Below are 16,778 nucleotides of genomic sequence, written 5' to 3'. Positions count from 1 at the left end.
ATAATCGGCTTAATTTTATTTATAGAACTCAACATTACTCGCACCGTCTCCTTACATCATGAGTACACTAGTACATTAGTTATCCACGACTCCGTCCGTTCATTTCATTTCATACATTTGTTCAAACATACGTGAGGATTTCTAATTAAACGTATCAAAATGAAATGAATTGAGAGTATCGTATCAGAGAGCATAAACGGACAACCAAAAGATGTTGCAACTAAAAAAAAAACTACGCCGCAAAGCCCGAGCATTTATTCCGATTTCCATGAAGACAAAGGTGGAGTGTCTGATTCCTTCCAAGTATAGAAATTACTTGCATACCTATCACCATGCACGACGTCCTCCGAAGCAAGGCCTTCGAGTTTGGCCATTTCTTCAGCCGTTAACTTTACTGACAATGCTCCAATGTTTTGGTTCAGGTTTTCGACTTTGGTTGTACCAGGAATAGGACACACATCCTCCCCTTGCTGATGCACCCATGCTAACGCTAGTTGCGCTGGGGTGCATCCCTTTTGGGCTGCTATTTCACTAACTCGCTCAAATATCAGTTTGTTTTTCTCCATGTTTTCCTGCTGAAACCTTGGCAGTTGCTGTAGGATATCAAATAAACATATTAGTTAGCACGGAATCAATATAACATACATCCGATGTTATACCATAGGCGGTAGCGCAACTAGCGGCATTGAGGCACCAGAGGCATTTTACCATACAGCAGGGATAAGGAACAGAAGATATCCTCGGTCACATGATACCATTATATTCACCGCTTTTTGAACTCGTAGCCGGTAGTTATGGTTGGTCAAACTTTTTTAACGAATAAACTTTGACCGAGCATAATTCCCGACTACGAGTTGAGACGTCGGTGAATTTTTTTTCAAACTGAAGACCTCTTAAAGACGGTCAATTTGAAAAAAAAAAAAAAGTTTATTGTTTTTTGAATTAGTAGCTTAGAGTTATTGACGGTCAAAGTATTTTTGCAAGAAAAAAGGGGTACATCATAGAAAATGAAAAAAGTTGAAAGGTACACGAGAGAATATCCCAAATGAAATTGTAAACAAAGTTTCAGACCTGGCGGGAGTCGTCCTTCGACAAGTTCTCTGTTATCTTTGGCCCTGAAGAGAGAAAGCCTCTTCCTAAAGGACTATAGGCCACAATTCCAATGTCGAGCTCTCTGCAAGTCGGAATGATATCTTCCTCCACATCTCGTGTCCATAAGGACCATTCCAACTGCACTGCTGTTATAGGATGAATTGCATGTGCTCTTCGGATAGTCGAAGCTGATGCTTCAGACAGACCAATGTACTTGATTTTACCCTCTTCAACCAGTTTTTTAAGTTCCCTCATCTGAATTTACATTTAAAATCAAATGAAATAAATTTAGTACGGAGATTGAATAGAGTGATATCACATAACCCACGTCGCGTGAGTAATTGAGTACCACTCCTTATAACTTTACCAGATAAGCATAAGCTAGCTGACATATGCAATATATGACGTTAAATGTGTGAAAATTACATACGGTGATTTCAACGGGGACATTAGTATCAATTCGGTGCTGATAATAGAGATCAATGTAATCAACATCAAGCCTCTTCAAGCTTCTTTCACAGGCAGCTCTCACGTGTTGAGGATCACCCCTAATTGAGTAATTTCCGTCCTCGAAAACCCCACCAAATTTTGTAGCCAATGTTTTGGTAAAAATTTACCGATTCCGAATTAATTATGTGAGTGATAGTGATTAATCTAATGCCAATTACGGTTTGGATGCAATAATAAAAATGAACGAAGAAAAGACAAAAATGAAAGAAAATGACACGGAGAATTTTTGGTGACGCGGAAAACCCGGTGTGGGAACAACCGCGGGGGGAGTCGGAATCCCGCCAACTTTGCACTATAATCGAGGTTTTTTGTAAACAAGTAAGGAAATACAAGCGTTATATTGCTCGAAAGATATCGCTAATTTGAGAAGTGAAGTGTTGCTTGAGATAATTGTTGTATATCCCTTGTACGTTGCTCTCCCTTTCTTTTTATAGCTGACAGAACCAGATTTTAGGATTATCCAACCGTTTCCTGCTTCTGCTCCTGGATACTTGGTCAAATTCCTTAAGAATAGGTGGTTGGTTAGTTGACTTTATAGATATTTTCTTTGTTGTACGTGGGTTTCTTCTTTGGCCCATATTGTGTTTGTTGCTTTTTGATCCCATGGTCCACAAGGTGCCACCTCAGCAATCCCTCTCTCTTCTCATCCGCCAACTACCGCGCGCCACGTTGCCATTCTTTCTGCCAGTAGAATAATGCCACGTCACAGGTGGTAAGTGGTATTTTTTACCCATAACAATTGCCCCCAATTTTCCTTCTCATCTTCAGGGTGAGGAGGGAAATTAGACTTTCAGGCTCTGGATGCTATGTCGTCTGACATGTTGCTCTACTTCTGCTTTATTTGCAGTACTGCTGCTGCTGCTTGACTTCTCACCCTCTTCCAGGATCTGCTAAGCCTAAGGCTACACTTACTGCGGTTCTGGCTCTGAGGGAGAAGAAACGTGCTGAAGATGCCTCCAAGCCAGCCGAGAAGAGAAAAGCTGGCCCTGCCTCTGCTTCTGGTATCCGTGCAAAAAAGAGATCTGCCTCTGGTTCAACCAAGGAGCAAGTTCTCATTGAGGTCACTCCTCTTGCTACGAAGCCTTTTACTCCTGGATATGTTCCACCTCGTGGCTTTACCTCTGCTTCTACGCAACCCCTACTTCTGAATCCTACTCTGCTTCTGAGTCCAACCCTGCTTCTGAGTCTCCTGTCTCTGGGTCCCCTGCTCCTGGGGGTCCCTCCAAAGTAGGACTCAGATTCCCAGGACATTTTGGCTGGTCGAGATCTACACGAGACCAGAGTCTGCTTGGTCGGATGATGTTTCCTGCTCCTAGGTCTGCTGAGAAGAGAAAGGCAGATTCTGCTTCTGCATCTGGATCCAACGCCAGAAAGAGGGCCTACTTCTAATTCGGCCACAGAGTCTATTCCCATTGAGATTACTTCACTTGCAACCATGCCCCCAATCTCTGGGTCTGCTCCACCATTTGGGTGTGTTTCTGCTTCTAGAAATGCTTCATTTCGGATATACTACGGCATCTTGTTCTCCTGCTTTGAGTTTCCCTGGAGCTTTTGGCAAGTTGATTCTCGAGAGATTTAAGTTTCTATGATGTTGAGGGTCGCACTTTTGATGCTGAGATTCGCCTCTCACAGTGCTCCGGATCTGAAGCTTCTCTAGCCTTCAAGGTGCGAGTCTTTGGAATCTGGAAGCGTAAGAGAGAAAGTCTGCAGAATTTCCTGTGGATCTGAACCTGGACGTGCTATCTGGTCTGGAGGGGGAAGGTACCCCTACCTGACGCGCCAGATGCCGAGGAAGAAGTGACTTCTGCTGCTCCTGGAATTCGAACTACTGCCTCTGAGTTTGTTCCTGTTTCTGGCTCTAACTCTGCATCTGGATCCCACGCTGCTGGTGAATGATGGATCCAGCTCATGGATGCTAGGTTGACCTTCTCCCGACTCTCTTGTTCTCGCGCCCGGTTGGCATAGGTGATTGATTGCATCGAGAACCTCTGGCAAAACTTGCTTGCACAGTTTATATGCAGCTGGTACCTAAGAAATGTTAGTAATGCAACCAAGGTGTATGCGATGACCTTCTAATGCATGATCTAGCGATCTAACCAATGTAGACACGTTATGAACTTATATGTCGGGAATGCAATGTTTATCAATGTGTCGTGAGAATGATCACGTTTGAGCGTGTGTTGCGAGTGTCGCAGGTGTACTATCGTTTGCTTTGTATCTTGCCGTTTCTGGCGTACTTTTGATTTGTGCATGCACGTTTTACGCTGTATGTTTGGCCATCGCTGTTTAGATGCTGGCTAAGGGGTCTAGTACGCCCACTCGTTCAGAGGAGCCAGGCTTGCGTGGGTGCTAATGCATCGCGGGAGACTGACTGCCCCGGTTGTACGTGCTTAGCCACGGACACACGCCTTCTGTAGTAAATACAGACTCTGCCAGATTAGTTTGCATTTTTATTCACTTGGTCATTTATTTGAAAGATATTTATAAAAAGGGATTTCTTCACTTAAAATATTAAAGTGGTTTACTAACTTGAAAAATTTTCAGAATCAGGAAATATCAGGGTCAGAATACATGTAGGGTCTTTTCAGAACCAGAAAATGTTGAACTTAAAATATATGCAGAAAATTTTGAGAACCAGAAAATGTTGGGAACTCAGAATATATGCAGAAAATTTTCAGAACCAGAAAATGTTAAATTCAGAGCCAGAGAATGTTCAAAGCAAAATCTAAAACCTGGCTGAGCTGTATCTGGTAGGCTGAGTACCCAGTTGCTGACCATGCTGGTGGTTGACATGTGCGTGCCTTTGACAGGCGTCGCACCTTTTTGCAAATTCTACAGCATCTTTGCGCAGTGCAGGCTAAAAGTACCTCTACCTCAGTACTTTATTGGACAGGCTCCTGCCCCCTGCATGGTTTCCACATTCTCCATTGTGGAGAGCATGCAAAACAGCCTGAGACTCTTACCGATCCAGGCATCTAAGGTAGGGTCTAACGAGGGATTTCCTCCTTTTTATCTGTTGGCAGGGTGTCATTCTGCAGCCAGTCCAGGTACGGTTTCCTCCAATCTGGAGTATCTTCTTCACTTCTGGTGCTGCACAACACTCCTGCTTCCTGCTTAGATTTTAATATCGCTGGCTCACAATTGGTATTGTGGAGATGGCTCCTGCTTTGAAGGTTGCCCCCAAGGTGGCTAGCACATCTGTTTCTGCGTTCTGGTCTCTGGGGATTTGTTTGATGTTGAACTTGACAAATCTGAGGGTCAATTCCTTTGCTATATCTAGGTATGCCATCATCCTGCAGGTGTCTGATTTTCAGATCCAGAGCTAGCTTGAGACCCAGGATCAAGGACTCATATTCTGCTTCGTTGTTTGTGGCCTTGAATTCACATCGTATAGCCTGGACTATGAGATCTCCCTGGGGTGATTTGAGGACCAATCCTACTCCTGCTCCTCTTGCGTTGGAGGCTTCGTCCATATGTAGCTCCCACACTTGTTCTCCTTTGTCTTCCTCCAGATTCAGAATGTCCTGCTCTGCCTGGGTCTGGTACCTGCAGGAAGCAGAGACTTAATGACGCAGTGTACTGGATGTTGTGATCCCTCCTGCTTTCGTACTAGCACTGCATTTGCTGCTGCTGCTGTGACTGGCAGATGCAGGAATAACGGTTCTCCTGGCTTTGGCTTTGTTAGGAGTGACGGGGTGCTGAGATAATGTTTTAATTCCTTAAACGCTTTTCTCATGTTCCTTTGTCCACTCAAATATTTGAATCTTCTCTCGGGGGTAGGTCTGTGTCGTCCTTCCCTTCTGTGCTTCCAGACACCTTATTCTCGCTTCTGCTGTAGGGTCCTGGTCTTTCGCTCCTCTTTTCCACTGGGGCTTTTCTGGATACTGGTTCTGAATCGTAAATGCGTCTTATGGGTGCAGAGTCTTCCTCTAGCCTCATGACAGCAATTGCCTTTGATTGTACCTCCTCAAAGGAAGTGCATGGATGCATGGTCAGGTCCTTGTATAGCTCTGAATCCTGGTGCAGTCCTTGGCGAAAGGCTTGTATAACGGTTGCTATATTGCACCTCGGAATTGCCACTTTCTCTTTGTTGAACCTGTTCAAGTAATCACGGGTAGACTCCTCAAACCCTTGCACTATCCGGTAGAGGTCGATCCGCTTCTCCGCTTTCTCCTTTGCAAACTTTGGTTGAAGGCATTGACTAGGTCGGCGAAGCTGGATATGCTCTTGTTCGGCAGGCCGACGAACCACTGCAGGGCTGCTCCTGACAAGGTTGATCCGAATCCTTTGCACATGCAAGCTTCCTTTAGAGATCCAGTTGCGGTTATCACCATCATTTTCTGCTTGTAGTGGTTGATATGGTCAAGTGGGTCTGTGGTTCCGTCATAGAGCGTCATGGCTGGAGGCACACATCCTTTAGGGACACCGATTAGGGCTATGTCATCCACGAAAGGTGAGTCTGCGTAGCTGTCTCTGGCTGCTTTCTCCAACGGACGGGCTACGCCTGGTATCCTATACATTAGCTCTCTCAGCTCCTGGTATTGCTGCTCCAGCAAATTACCTGCTCCTACAAGAGGGTTAGAAACAGGCAGAAAGGAACCAGCAGGTGTACCTCCTAGCCAGGGCACTCCAGAAAATTGGCCTGGTGTCTTTGGATGACCGATTTTGGTGTTGCGCTGATTATGGATCCAGACTGCAATCCTGGTGTCTGCTGTAGTCCTCCGATCCAGGCTTCACTGGTGAACTGGTTGCAGGATGGAGCTGCTGCGTTGTTGACATGTCCAGATTGCCATCCTGGGGTCTGGTGCGCGGGAGTACCTGAAAAGGGTGGAAGGTCAGATCCTGACGGGGTGCTAAACAAAGCATTACCTGATGTCTGCTGCAGACTGGATGAGTTATCAAATGATAGACATCCCAATCCTCTGGGCTCAATTGGTTCACTGGATGCTACTCCTGCAAGGTCTAGTCTGGTGACTACTTCTGATGGAATTGGTCGACGTGATCCTCCACCGCTGGTTAGGTTCAGAGCCTCAGTCTTGGTCTTTGGTTTGGGCCGGATCCATCACGATCCGAGCAATCGGGTTCGGTTGTCTTTCCTCGATCCTCAACGGCCCGACGCTTGAGTGTCCATCCCCGAATCATCACGCAGACGGTCAAGACATGGAGGTCCTCCTCGCTTCGAGAACTTCTGCACCGATCCCTCCCGGGTCGGGGCTCCGGACACGCCTTCACCTCTGCTGGGCCGCTTTCCCATTTGGATCCTGGGGTGGGCCGGGCGCGCCTGCTTCCTTTGGTACCTGCGGCGGTTTCAGAGGCAGAGGCAGAGGCATGGTTCTGGGCGACATGCTGACGGGGGTCATCTGACTGGATGCTGGAGATGCACTGACTGGTCCTGCAGATGCAGGAATAGGTCCTGCTGCAGAAGATAGGGCTGACATACTCTGGCTACTGGAAGGATTCTGGCTGGTTCCAGACATTGTGATGGTTGGTTCGGTTTTGCGAGGCTTGGCTATAGAAAATGATCACTATGCCCCACGGTGGGCGCCAAACTGTTTTGGTAAAAATTTACCGATTCCGAATTAATTATGTGAGTGATAGTGATTAATCTAATGCCAATTACGGTTTGGATGCAATAATAAAAATGAACGAAGAAAAGACAAAAATGAAAGAAAATGACACGGAGAATTTTTGGTGACGCGGAAAACCCGGTGTGGGAACAACCGCGGGGGGAGTCGGAATCCCGCCAACTTTGCACTATAATCGAGGTTTTTTGTAAACAAGTAAGGAAATACAAGCGTTATATTGCTCGAAAGATATCGCTAATTTGAGAAGTGAAGTGTTGCTTGAGATAATTGTTGTATATCCCTTGTACGTTGCTCTCCCTTTCTTTTTATAGCTGACAGAACCAGATTTTAGGATTATCCAACCGTTTCCTGCTTCTGCTCCTGGATACTTGGTCAAATTCCTTAAGAATAGGTGGTTGGTTAGTTGACTTTATAGATATTTTCTTTGTTGTACGTGGGTTTCTTCTTTGGCCCATATTGTGTTTGTTGCTTTTTGATCCCATGGTCCACAAGGTGCCACCTCAGCAATCCCTCTCTCTTCTCATCCGCCAACTACCGCGCGCCACGTTGCCATTCTTTCTGCCAGTAGAATAATGCCACGTCACAGGTGGTAAGTGGTATTTTTTACCCATAACAGCCAATTGCACTTTTTCTCTCCATCCTCCCTTCAGTGCCTGCTCATTTCAATTACCAACATACACTTTCAACATATAAATAAATAAAATCATACAGGTTGAGAATATCGAAAATATCACAAATTATAGAATAAGACGGTCTTACAATAATTATTGTCAAGATCATACCTTTCCAAGGAGAACTTCATTGGTGTGAGGTCCATACATGTCAGCAGTATCAAGCAAGGTAACACCAGAATTAACAGCATGATGAATAAGAGCAATCATGTCTTCATCAGGCTTAGGTGGGCCATAAAAGGCAGACATGCCCATGCATCCTAAACCTTGAGCTGATACTTCAAGCCCATTTGAGCCCAACTTAATTCTCCTTACACTTGTTGCCATTGGTATTAAATGAGCCGCGGGCAGTACAATATCGAGAATAGGGTTATTCGAACCTGTAACCTATTCTTTCGTTTAATATTATTGTTTTGTGGGTTAAAGAATCCGTGGAATATGTTTTGTGTTTATAGAATTATAGGGTAACCCGGTTGTATTTTATAGGAGTTGTGTAGTAACGTAAGTACGTAAGTGGTGATGTACAGGGTAATGGATTAAGGTTCATCTTTGTCGGCAGTCGGCACAGCTAGCCTTCGATTTAATATTAAAACGGGACAATTTTTGTTGACGGGTTAGATATTATCTCATACGGGTTAGAGAGTAATATTATACTCATCCACATGGTGACGTAGTTGTTTATGTTGACGGTGGACTTGTTGAGGTAGCTTGTGTAATGGATTAAGGTTCATCTTTGTCGCCTCACCTAGTAGTCTTCCTTAGGATATTCATCTTAATATTAAATAGGTTAACTTATAATCTAGCCTCTTCACTGTTATTCTACCGATGTGGGACAATGCCCCTCACACACATATGAAGAGATCTCAACAAGTCCATTACTTTTAACAGTTAGTCTCCGGGTCAAATATCATTTTAATTGAGCATATAAGATCTCCTTATATTTCATTATACTCAACATATTCATATATGTTCAAATTTATTTAGTCATAAAATAAATTCTAGATCTTACACATGCAAACATAATTAGAAAAGGGAAGAAATCATTGTTATTACTATATGATTTCGGTTTTATGGGCACCAACAAGATCTCCTTTGTAACGCCCCGTAATTTCGGACCGTTAATATATTTCGGAAATAATTTAGTAATCAAATAAAATTTGATATTAATGTATTAAAGTAAAAATAATTCAAAGAAATATAATTTTATTATATTTTGAAGGAAAGTATTTATTTTGATAGTTTCGTAATGTTTAAAAATAGTTTAAACCGTGTAAAAATCTTTTATTTCGAAATATGGGCATATCGGGGGGAAAATGAAAATTCTTTTGAACGCTGGGTAAACGAATTTGGAAATGGGTCGTATGAGTATTCAATTTTCTTGTAATCTCGTGTTTAAGAACTTTGGTCTTGTCGGAATTTGCATTTGACCTATGGTTTTAATTATTATTGAAACGAGTCAAAACCGACTCGAAAAATCCCGACTCAAACCCGCTCTTTCCTTTCCTTTCTTCCTTTCCCGCGGACACCTCTTCCCCTTCCCCTTTCTTTTCTGATTTTTCTGCCCAACTACCTTCCCTTGAGCATTCTATCACAAAAACACCATTTTTGTATAAACTTAAGCATTTCTAAGCTATTTTCGTCATAATTTCTTCGTTTCTTATCGGATTTTTGCATAATTTATGTGACACCCTTAAAAATTAGCGTTATCTAATTACTTAAATGCGTAAAATTCTACGGAAAAACTGGTAGGATATGTTTGTAAATGGTTCAACTAGATCAAATCCTGCAATTTCAAAAATTTTCTTCCTAAACCATTCACAACCAATCCAACATTCCCATTAGACGGGTGCCAAAACCTGCAATTGCTACAATCTAACTTACTTAACACCGCTAAAGGTAAGAAAATACATAATGATACAACCCAAAATGGAAAAGGGAGACATATGTCCCTTCAAATTATATACAAACCAAAAGTTAAAAGGTTATTTACATAACCAAAAGATAAAAGGTTTCTACCAAAGAAAACCAAACTAGGTCCAAGGTTCCTTGCTCACTAGCTCGTCTGTGACCCCAACTAAGCATCAACAACCTGTCAATCGCATTTTATACAAACACGAAAGCCACAATTCGGTGGGGAGTAACTTCGAGTCCCTCCTACCACGAATCGTCAAAATTAATGTACATGTAGTAAAACATGTAAAACAAGATGATAAATAATTTAATTATCAATTATTCTAACATATGAGCCCTAAACTGACCAAACTAAACTAACATGTGAAACATTTAACAAATTGTAATCCAAACTCTATCAACCATAGCCGGCTTGCATCTCACCTTCTATGATTCATAGAATCATCAAACAAGAAAGGGCAATATATCAAAGACAGGCATAAGTTCTTAGTCCCGTCAATAGTCACTTTGTAACTCGAGTCTATACCACGAGGTAGGGAAGGTAATCGAACCGGTATCTTGGCTCAGCGGTTAATATTAATAAAACATGGCCAAGAGACAACACAACCCTAGCCTAAAAATGCAGAGACCTAGACATGCGGATACACACCACCGCACCCAAGACCCACAACTTTTTTTAAAACAAAGTGAAGTGAGTACCCTAAGGACACCACCGAAGGGTTGGCTAGTACTTAAGCTGACCACTTACTATCAAAATAAGTAACTGAGGTCATGCCCCAACTTGGATAAACATCCACTAGTCAGGAACACAAAGGCTATCAAGCAGTGAACATATACTCGTCAAAGACTATAAAGACCTATCTATGATGAAGGCCGAAGTACTCACCTAGGACCTAGTCCCAGCTAGTCCCAGCTTGAATACTTTAGCCCACACCACACAAGACTCACCACACAAGTCAATTAAGACACCCACTTAACCATAAGAGGGCAAAAAGTCCCACTTACCAACATGAATTCTAACATTCTATCATGTGAAAGGCTATATAATTGTCTATTCAGCATACAAATCCAACAGTGTTCTCAATAAGAATTCAATACTAACTTCCAATTCTAGCAATTTTAACAATATTAAAGGCTTTAGGGGAATCTAGGGCCATTACTACAAAATAAGAAGCTATTTAAATTCAACTAACTAAATAAGAAGCTATTTAAATTCAACTAACTACACATGTGAAATAGAGATATAATAAATGGCCTAAAACAAGAAAAAGGCCGATTATCTAATTCATTCAACCGAATTTTTACCCGCAACCCCAGCCCTCGTGATGTGCGGGTCAAATTGTGGCTGACCAATCACTCAATTAACTGACATCGCATCAGTTAAAGGGACTAAGGCTCAGTTTTCGGCACAATCAACAAAACATTACAATTATCCCTATACAATTCATTCTGAGCCTATTACTTACCAATTCATTTTGTAAACTATCCTAACACGTGATAACTATTAATATAAGCCTAATTTTACCATTAACATAATTTTTATTACTTATATGATTCAATTCCTAAAGTGTACTCATACTAACTATGTCATTAATAAACCTTAAATGACAAATTTTGCATGGAAAACCGCGAAACAAGCAACGGACCGACCCGGGCCAACCGTGGGCTAGCCGTGGGCCTGCCACGGGCCTGCCTGCCTGCTGCCCATTGAGACTCGTGTGTTGAGCCTCGGAACGTGTGACTCGAGTGTTTAGATCCTAACTGAATTGGGGTAGGGGGTCCAAAATGACGGCGTGACGCCCTAGGACTTGACTTGAATTTGAAAAGACCCAAAATGTAATGGAAGACGGGTTCGTGACTTGACGGAGTTCGGACTAGGACACAGTCCGTTTGAACTTTGACTCTAACTTAGCCCAATTGAATTTACATATTTACATTTACATGGTTTGAAAATCTTTTGATTAAAACATGTTTTTTTTTTTTGGATTTTTTTTTTTTAGAAAACGTTTTGTTTTTTTTTTTTGGTTTTTTGAAATGGGTTTTGCAATGGGTTTTAGGCCCGAAGTTTTGACTCGACAAACGGACAGAATTTTGACTCATTTTGCGCTATTTGAAGGCCTATTTCGAAATTTTTGATTTAAGAAAAGGGTTTTTGATTTTTGAAAAATGGTCATGGTTTAGAAATGGTGATCACGTAAGGTATACACATTTATACAAGCATTATAACGGGATGCTGAGTGCATTTAGAAGGGTTTTGGTTTAAAGGGTGGGTTGCCATACCGAACCATCAAACCCGAAGTCTGTGGAGAGGCTCGTGCCAAACAAGAGTAAGGCCGATCTCTAGTCCATTTCCTCAAGTAGTGAAGGCCCTTGATACAAACAAGAGTAAGCATCATGGTATGGATGACGTCAATCGCTATCCATCCTTAGGCCCAAATAAGAATTAGGACCGTTTAGACGGGACGATTGGTCGAATGGGTTGGGTTGGGCCTAGGAAGGCCGAATTAAACGGTCTAGGAAGACCGAGTTATGAAAACCGACAATTGTCTTGTACAAACGTATTCCCTAACCTTGTTCAAGTTTCACCCTAGCTACACGTAAGTGTATGTTCCCAATGAGTCGCCAAACGTGTGGGAGCGGGCCGCCCACGGGGGCGCTTGGTTGAGAAACGAGGGACAAGCGTTTGCATTTTGTAAGGAGTCGCCACCAATTTTTATGGGAAATTGGAACCGTTCGAATACCTCGTGTCATGTCAAGACACAAAGTAGTGACATGAACACTAAGCAATCGTTACCCTTAGCATTCTATGTCTAGAATGACTCTCGTGGATGCCAATGAACACGGGTGCTCACGGAGATCTGGAGTAAGGGGTGAGGGTACGTATTAGGAAGCTCTTTTGATCGAACACCTAATCCCGCCCGCCTCGATAGCGGCCTCTACTAATGATTAGGGAGTTTATTCGTACTTGATATATTGTCGGCTATATGCATGCAATGCAACATCCATTAGATTAATCCTAGCATGTGAGAATTAGGCTAAGTCGGTGAACAATTAAGTTAGCACACAATTGGGTCGAAGTACGATTTAATGCTGATTTACATGTGAAAGCATACAAATGATAGGACAAATACGATAATTGAAAATTACAATAATGGAAATTACATTAATTACATTGGGATAGACGATTTATGTCGAAAATACCTTTAAAACGGATGATAAAAAAAGAATAAAAGAAATAAACGAACAGAAATTAGTGATAATACGAATATTAGTTGATTACGTAAACTAATTAAACTACGTCAAGGCAGAAAAGGAGTTCAGAGACAGAACTCATCCTGGAACAGGCGCAGCAGACACTGCGCCCTTTGGAAGAGGCGCAGCAGTTGCTGCGTCTGTTCCAAGGGTGAGTTCTGGCTGTGAAGCCGGAACTGCAAACCGTTAACGTTAATTGTTAATTTTAATGATTGATTACGACAATTGACTCGTATGAAAGTGATTTAATGTATTATTTACATATGATGGTGTCATAAAAACAGTAAAACATGAATGAGACGGAAATAAACGAATTAATTATGAAGGGACGATGTTAATGAATGATTAATTAAACTAACTAAACGAACTAATTAATTAAACATGACATGATGAATGACGACGGATTAACAATGAATATGGATGCAAATATATCAAAGATAAATTCCAGAAACTCAATATGATCGAATTGAACTTCTAAAATCCGAATTGAATATTAATGACGAAAAACCCGCAAATATTGATTATAAGGGATTTGAGTCGGATTTATGATGATTAAAACATGTGAATGATGATATACAACATACATGTGAATTATATGCGAATATGATGAAGAAATTAAAGAACAAACGAAATTAAATAAAAGATTTGTTTAATTGCGGAGAGGACGAAGAAGAAGAAAAGAAGCGAAGCTGCGGCGGCCTCACGAAGAGGCGCGGCAGTGTTGCGCTCCTTCAAAGAGGCGCAGCGATTCTTTGCGTCTTTTCTCGACGTCCGTCTCTCTCGGAAACCGTAAAAACGAGTTTTAAAGACGGTTTTAGAAATCGGTTTTAAGGAGGTACTTTCGACATGAATCTTACAATGATGATTACAATGAAATAAATAACAATAAATAAAAGAGAATTATTACACCCTCAGACTTACATGTTGACGGAACGAGATGAACTAAGAAGATCGATTAGTGAATGCTCGACGCGAATGCAAGGAAAGAGTGCCCTCGAAAGAGGAAAACGATTTAACAAATCCGAGCTTACGTGGTCGAAGGTTCAAGCACGTAGGCGCCAATTAGTAAGAACGAAGTCTAGAATGCAAAGGGAGAAAAGAAGGGCGGACACTCGCGTGAGAAATATGAGGAACGAAGGCTCCTATTTATACTAATCACACGACGGAATTATGGTAAGACTAGGATACGGAAGGAAAGATCCGGAAATAACCGACTTAGGTTAAACGCGGAAACTTGGACAAAAAGAAAACCCTGGGAAAAGGCGCAGCAGGTGCTGCGTCCCTTGGAAAGAGCGCGCAAAGACTTGTCGCGTCCTTTCCCGGTAGGTTCCTCTGCGCGTAGAAAACGCGTTTGACAGCCTGTCGTATTTTAGGCATAACTTTCTCTACAAGACTCGTATTAAGGTGATTTTGGTGGCGTTGGAAAGCTAAGAGAAAGATCTAGAACTTTCTGTGAAATAGGCCTGACCCACAAAAGTCGTTATGACCTCGTAAAACGGGCCTAAAGATCGGGTTGTCATTTTAACTAAATGAAATGCACATTTTGTAATGTAAACTTTTAGTTTAGCCTAATGAAGTGACATGGGACTCAAAATGAGATATAATCTCTACATTTTATGACATCCTAACCTTAGGTAGAAAAGGACATTGCTTTCACTCGGGATTTGACGGTTTTAAGAAATGAAGACGGTTTTTGACCCGGACTCCAAATGTACTCTAATTACTGCCAAAACGACGGTATCGGCGCGTAGATGACAACTAAGAGGTAGACATTAATATTTGAGCAATCACTTGACGATAATCTTACGAACTGTCACAAATCGTTCCGTATACCAAACATGCGGCCCAATCATCACCGGGTGGTTTGCGAGGGGTGCAGAAACGAGGTGTCTACAGAGCCCCCACTTTGACTGAGGCTTGGACAAGGCGAAAGTCAAAGTATAGCCATCAGGTCAATCGAAGATTACAACCTGACGACTATGGCGACGCGAGGCGGCTCAAGGGGTCTGGGCCAAGGACCTGTCGTCGGGAACATTTTAGAGTCTGTCGACTATCGGGGAGGGTCGTTTAAAGTCCAGTAGACTACGTAAGGAAGCTCGCCAGCCATAAGAAGAAACCATACCTGAGATACCCCTGGGTGAAACGGGACTGAAGACGCTTCGGCAAAATTCTTTGGTCTGAAGATAACTTGGTGTCTGAAGGCATTAGGGGTCACAGGGATTCTGAAGAAACTTCTTAACATTTCTGAAGGCTAACTCTGAAGGCTATCTCTCACTGAAGGAAGGATGAAGGATAATTCTCCCTAAAGGGAAGGAAGGGGACTTAACTGAAAAGGGGTTATCTGAAAGTTACTGAAAGGATTATTCTGAAGTGTCTGAAGAAATAAAGGATTATCTGAAGGGAGGAAGGCTGAAGGAAGGATTACCCTGAAGGGGATATCTAAGGGTTATCTGAAAAATCAAGGTAAGTTTCTGAAAGGTATGAAGGGATAATGGATTATGTGAAGGTTATCTGAAGGGTCATCCGAAGGTATAAAGGATTATCTAAAGAATCATGTGAAAGATATCTAAAGGATCTAAAAGATCTAAGGGTTTATCCTGAAAGGGTTACCTAAAGGTACATGCAAGTTTATGAAAGATCTGAAGGGTTTATCCTGAAAAGGGTTATCTAAAGGTATGAAGGTCTATCCTGAAAAGGGTTACCTAAAGGGATGAAGGATCGCACAGGGGTATCTCGCCGTCTTACGTCCTCAAGCAAACTCTCACTGGGGAATAAAACGATAATTTTGGGGAATCTGCCTGTCTCTGTCCTCAAGCAAACTCTCACTAGGGTGAGTAAAACGATGACTTTGGGGAATCTGCCTGTCTCTGTCCTCAAGCAAACTCTCGTTGGGTGAGCAATACTGCAAAATACCGCTGCGCTGGAGAGAAATGACGATTAGGAACATCTTGATCGTCATGGAAGAACCCTTGGTGAGCAATCGCAAAAATCTGCTGCTTTGGATATAAAGATCTCGAGCAATACGCAAAAATCTTCTTTGTATTTGGGGAGAATGGAGACTTGAGCGAAGCCCCCAGTTAGAGCGAGCACTGCTTCTGATACTTACCTGCATGGTTAGTAGCCACACAAGAACGCAATCTAATAGGAAAACAACACACATCACATGAGGAAATACATAGGCTTTGCAAAAGTTGTTTCTTTTTTTTTAAAAGTTGTTTAAAACTTGCTCAAAGAAGTTTGTCGTTTGTAATGCGTTATGCATGTTCAAATGGGCTTTAGACATAGGACTTGTCATGACACAGACCTTATATGGATGTGACGCAAAATGTCGACTTAGGTTTGACTGACGCGACACTAACCTAGATTTGACGCGACACAGCGATGACCTTGACAGACTTCTTTTAAGTATGCGCAACCCTTAGCCAAATATGGGTGACAATGCGTATCGGTTCCAAAGGTAGAATAATAGAGAGAATGATGACGTCATATAAAGGCAAGGCATGAGCCATGGATCATTTGTCTACTAGGACTTCTTTTGACATCGTTTGCTATAAAAGAGACTCCTCTGAGGCACGATAACTTGGAGAATTGATCTAAGATCTTTGTCATTGTCCGGACCGAGCACTAGCTAGACTTAGAGGAATAAAGGAAGGGTGGCTTCTTGGAAGAGAAGCCCCCAGGATGAGAAGATGACTCTGGACTTTGGTAAAAAAGAGGCTGGGCGACAATAAGGAGCCCCCAGTATAGAGGTGTTGAT

The 16,778-nt window shown here is 42.3% G+C and overlaps 1 protein-coding gene across 3 annotated transcripts; it reads right to left on the bottom strand.

Annotated features, from left to right (window-relative positions):
* Positions 1–244: 244 nt before the first annotated feature.
* On the bottom strand, positions 245–8,219 carry LOC141627978 (putative aldo-keto reductase 2). Of its 3 annotated transcripts, none has more exons than XM_074441174.1 (5): positions 7,970–8,219; positions 7,809–7,840; positions 1,455–1,691; positions 1,072–1,342; positions 245–593 (listed from the first exon to the last, which is right to left on the bottom strand). In XM_074441174.1, exons 1-5 carry the CDS (start codon positions 8,183–8,185, stop codon positions 255–257), a joined length of 1,095 nt encoding a protein of 364 aa, XP_074297275.1. In that variant the 5' UTR covers positions 8,186–8,219; the 3' UTR covers positions 245–254. The 3 variants fall into 3 exon arrangements, with proteins under 3 accessions (XP_074297275.1, XP_074297278.1, XP_074297281.1); XM_074441177.1 differs by having other exon boundaries at positions 1,072–1,347; positions 1,523–1,691; XM_074441180.1 differs by having other exon boundaries at positions 245–591; positions 1,121–1,347; positions 1,523–1,691.
* Positions 8,220–16,778: the final 8,559 nt, after the last annotated feature.

Source organism: Silene latifolia, chromosome 2 (assembly GCF_048544455.1).
Source record: "Silene latifolia isolate original U9 population chromosome 2, ASM4854445v1, whole genome shotgun sequence".
Taxonomy (NCBI): domain Eukaryota; kingdom Viridiplantae; phylum Streptophyta; class Magnoliopsida; order Caryophyllales; family Caryophyllaceae; genus Silene; species Silene latifolia.
This window is presented reverse-complemented; position numbering and strand designations above follow the sequence as displayed.

Excerpts from the sequence above, each read along its gene's own strand:
- LOC141627978 (XM_074441174.1), bottom strand. The coding sequence starts at position 8,185 with ATGGCAACAAGTGTAAGGAGAATTAAGTTGGGCTCAAATGGGCTTGAA. Across the intron at positions 1,692-7,808 it reads GGATGGAGAGAAAAAGTGCA|ATTGGCTACAAAATTTGGTG; the intron begins ATTGGCTGTTAT and ends TTTTACCAAAAC. Across the intron at positions 594-1,071 it reads CGAAGGACGACTCCCGCCAG|CAACTGCCAAGGTTTCAGCA; the intron begins GTCTGAAACTTT and ends GATATCCTACAG.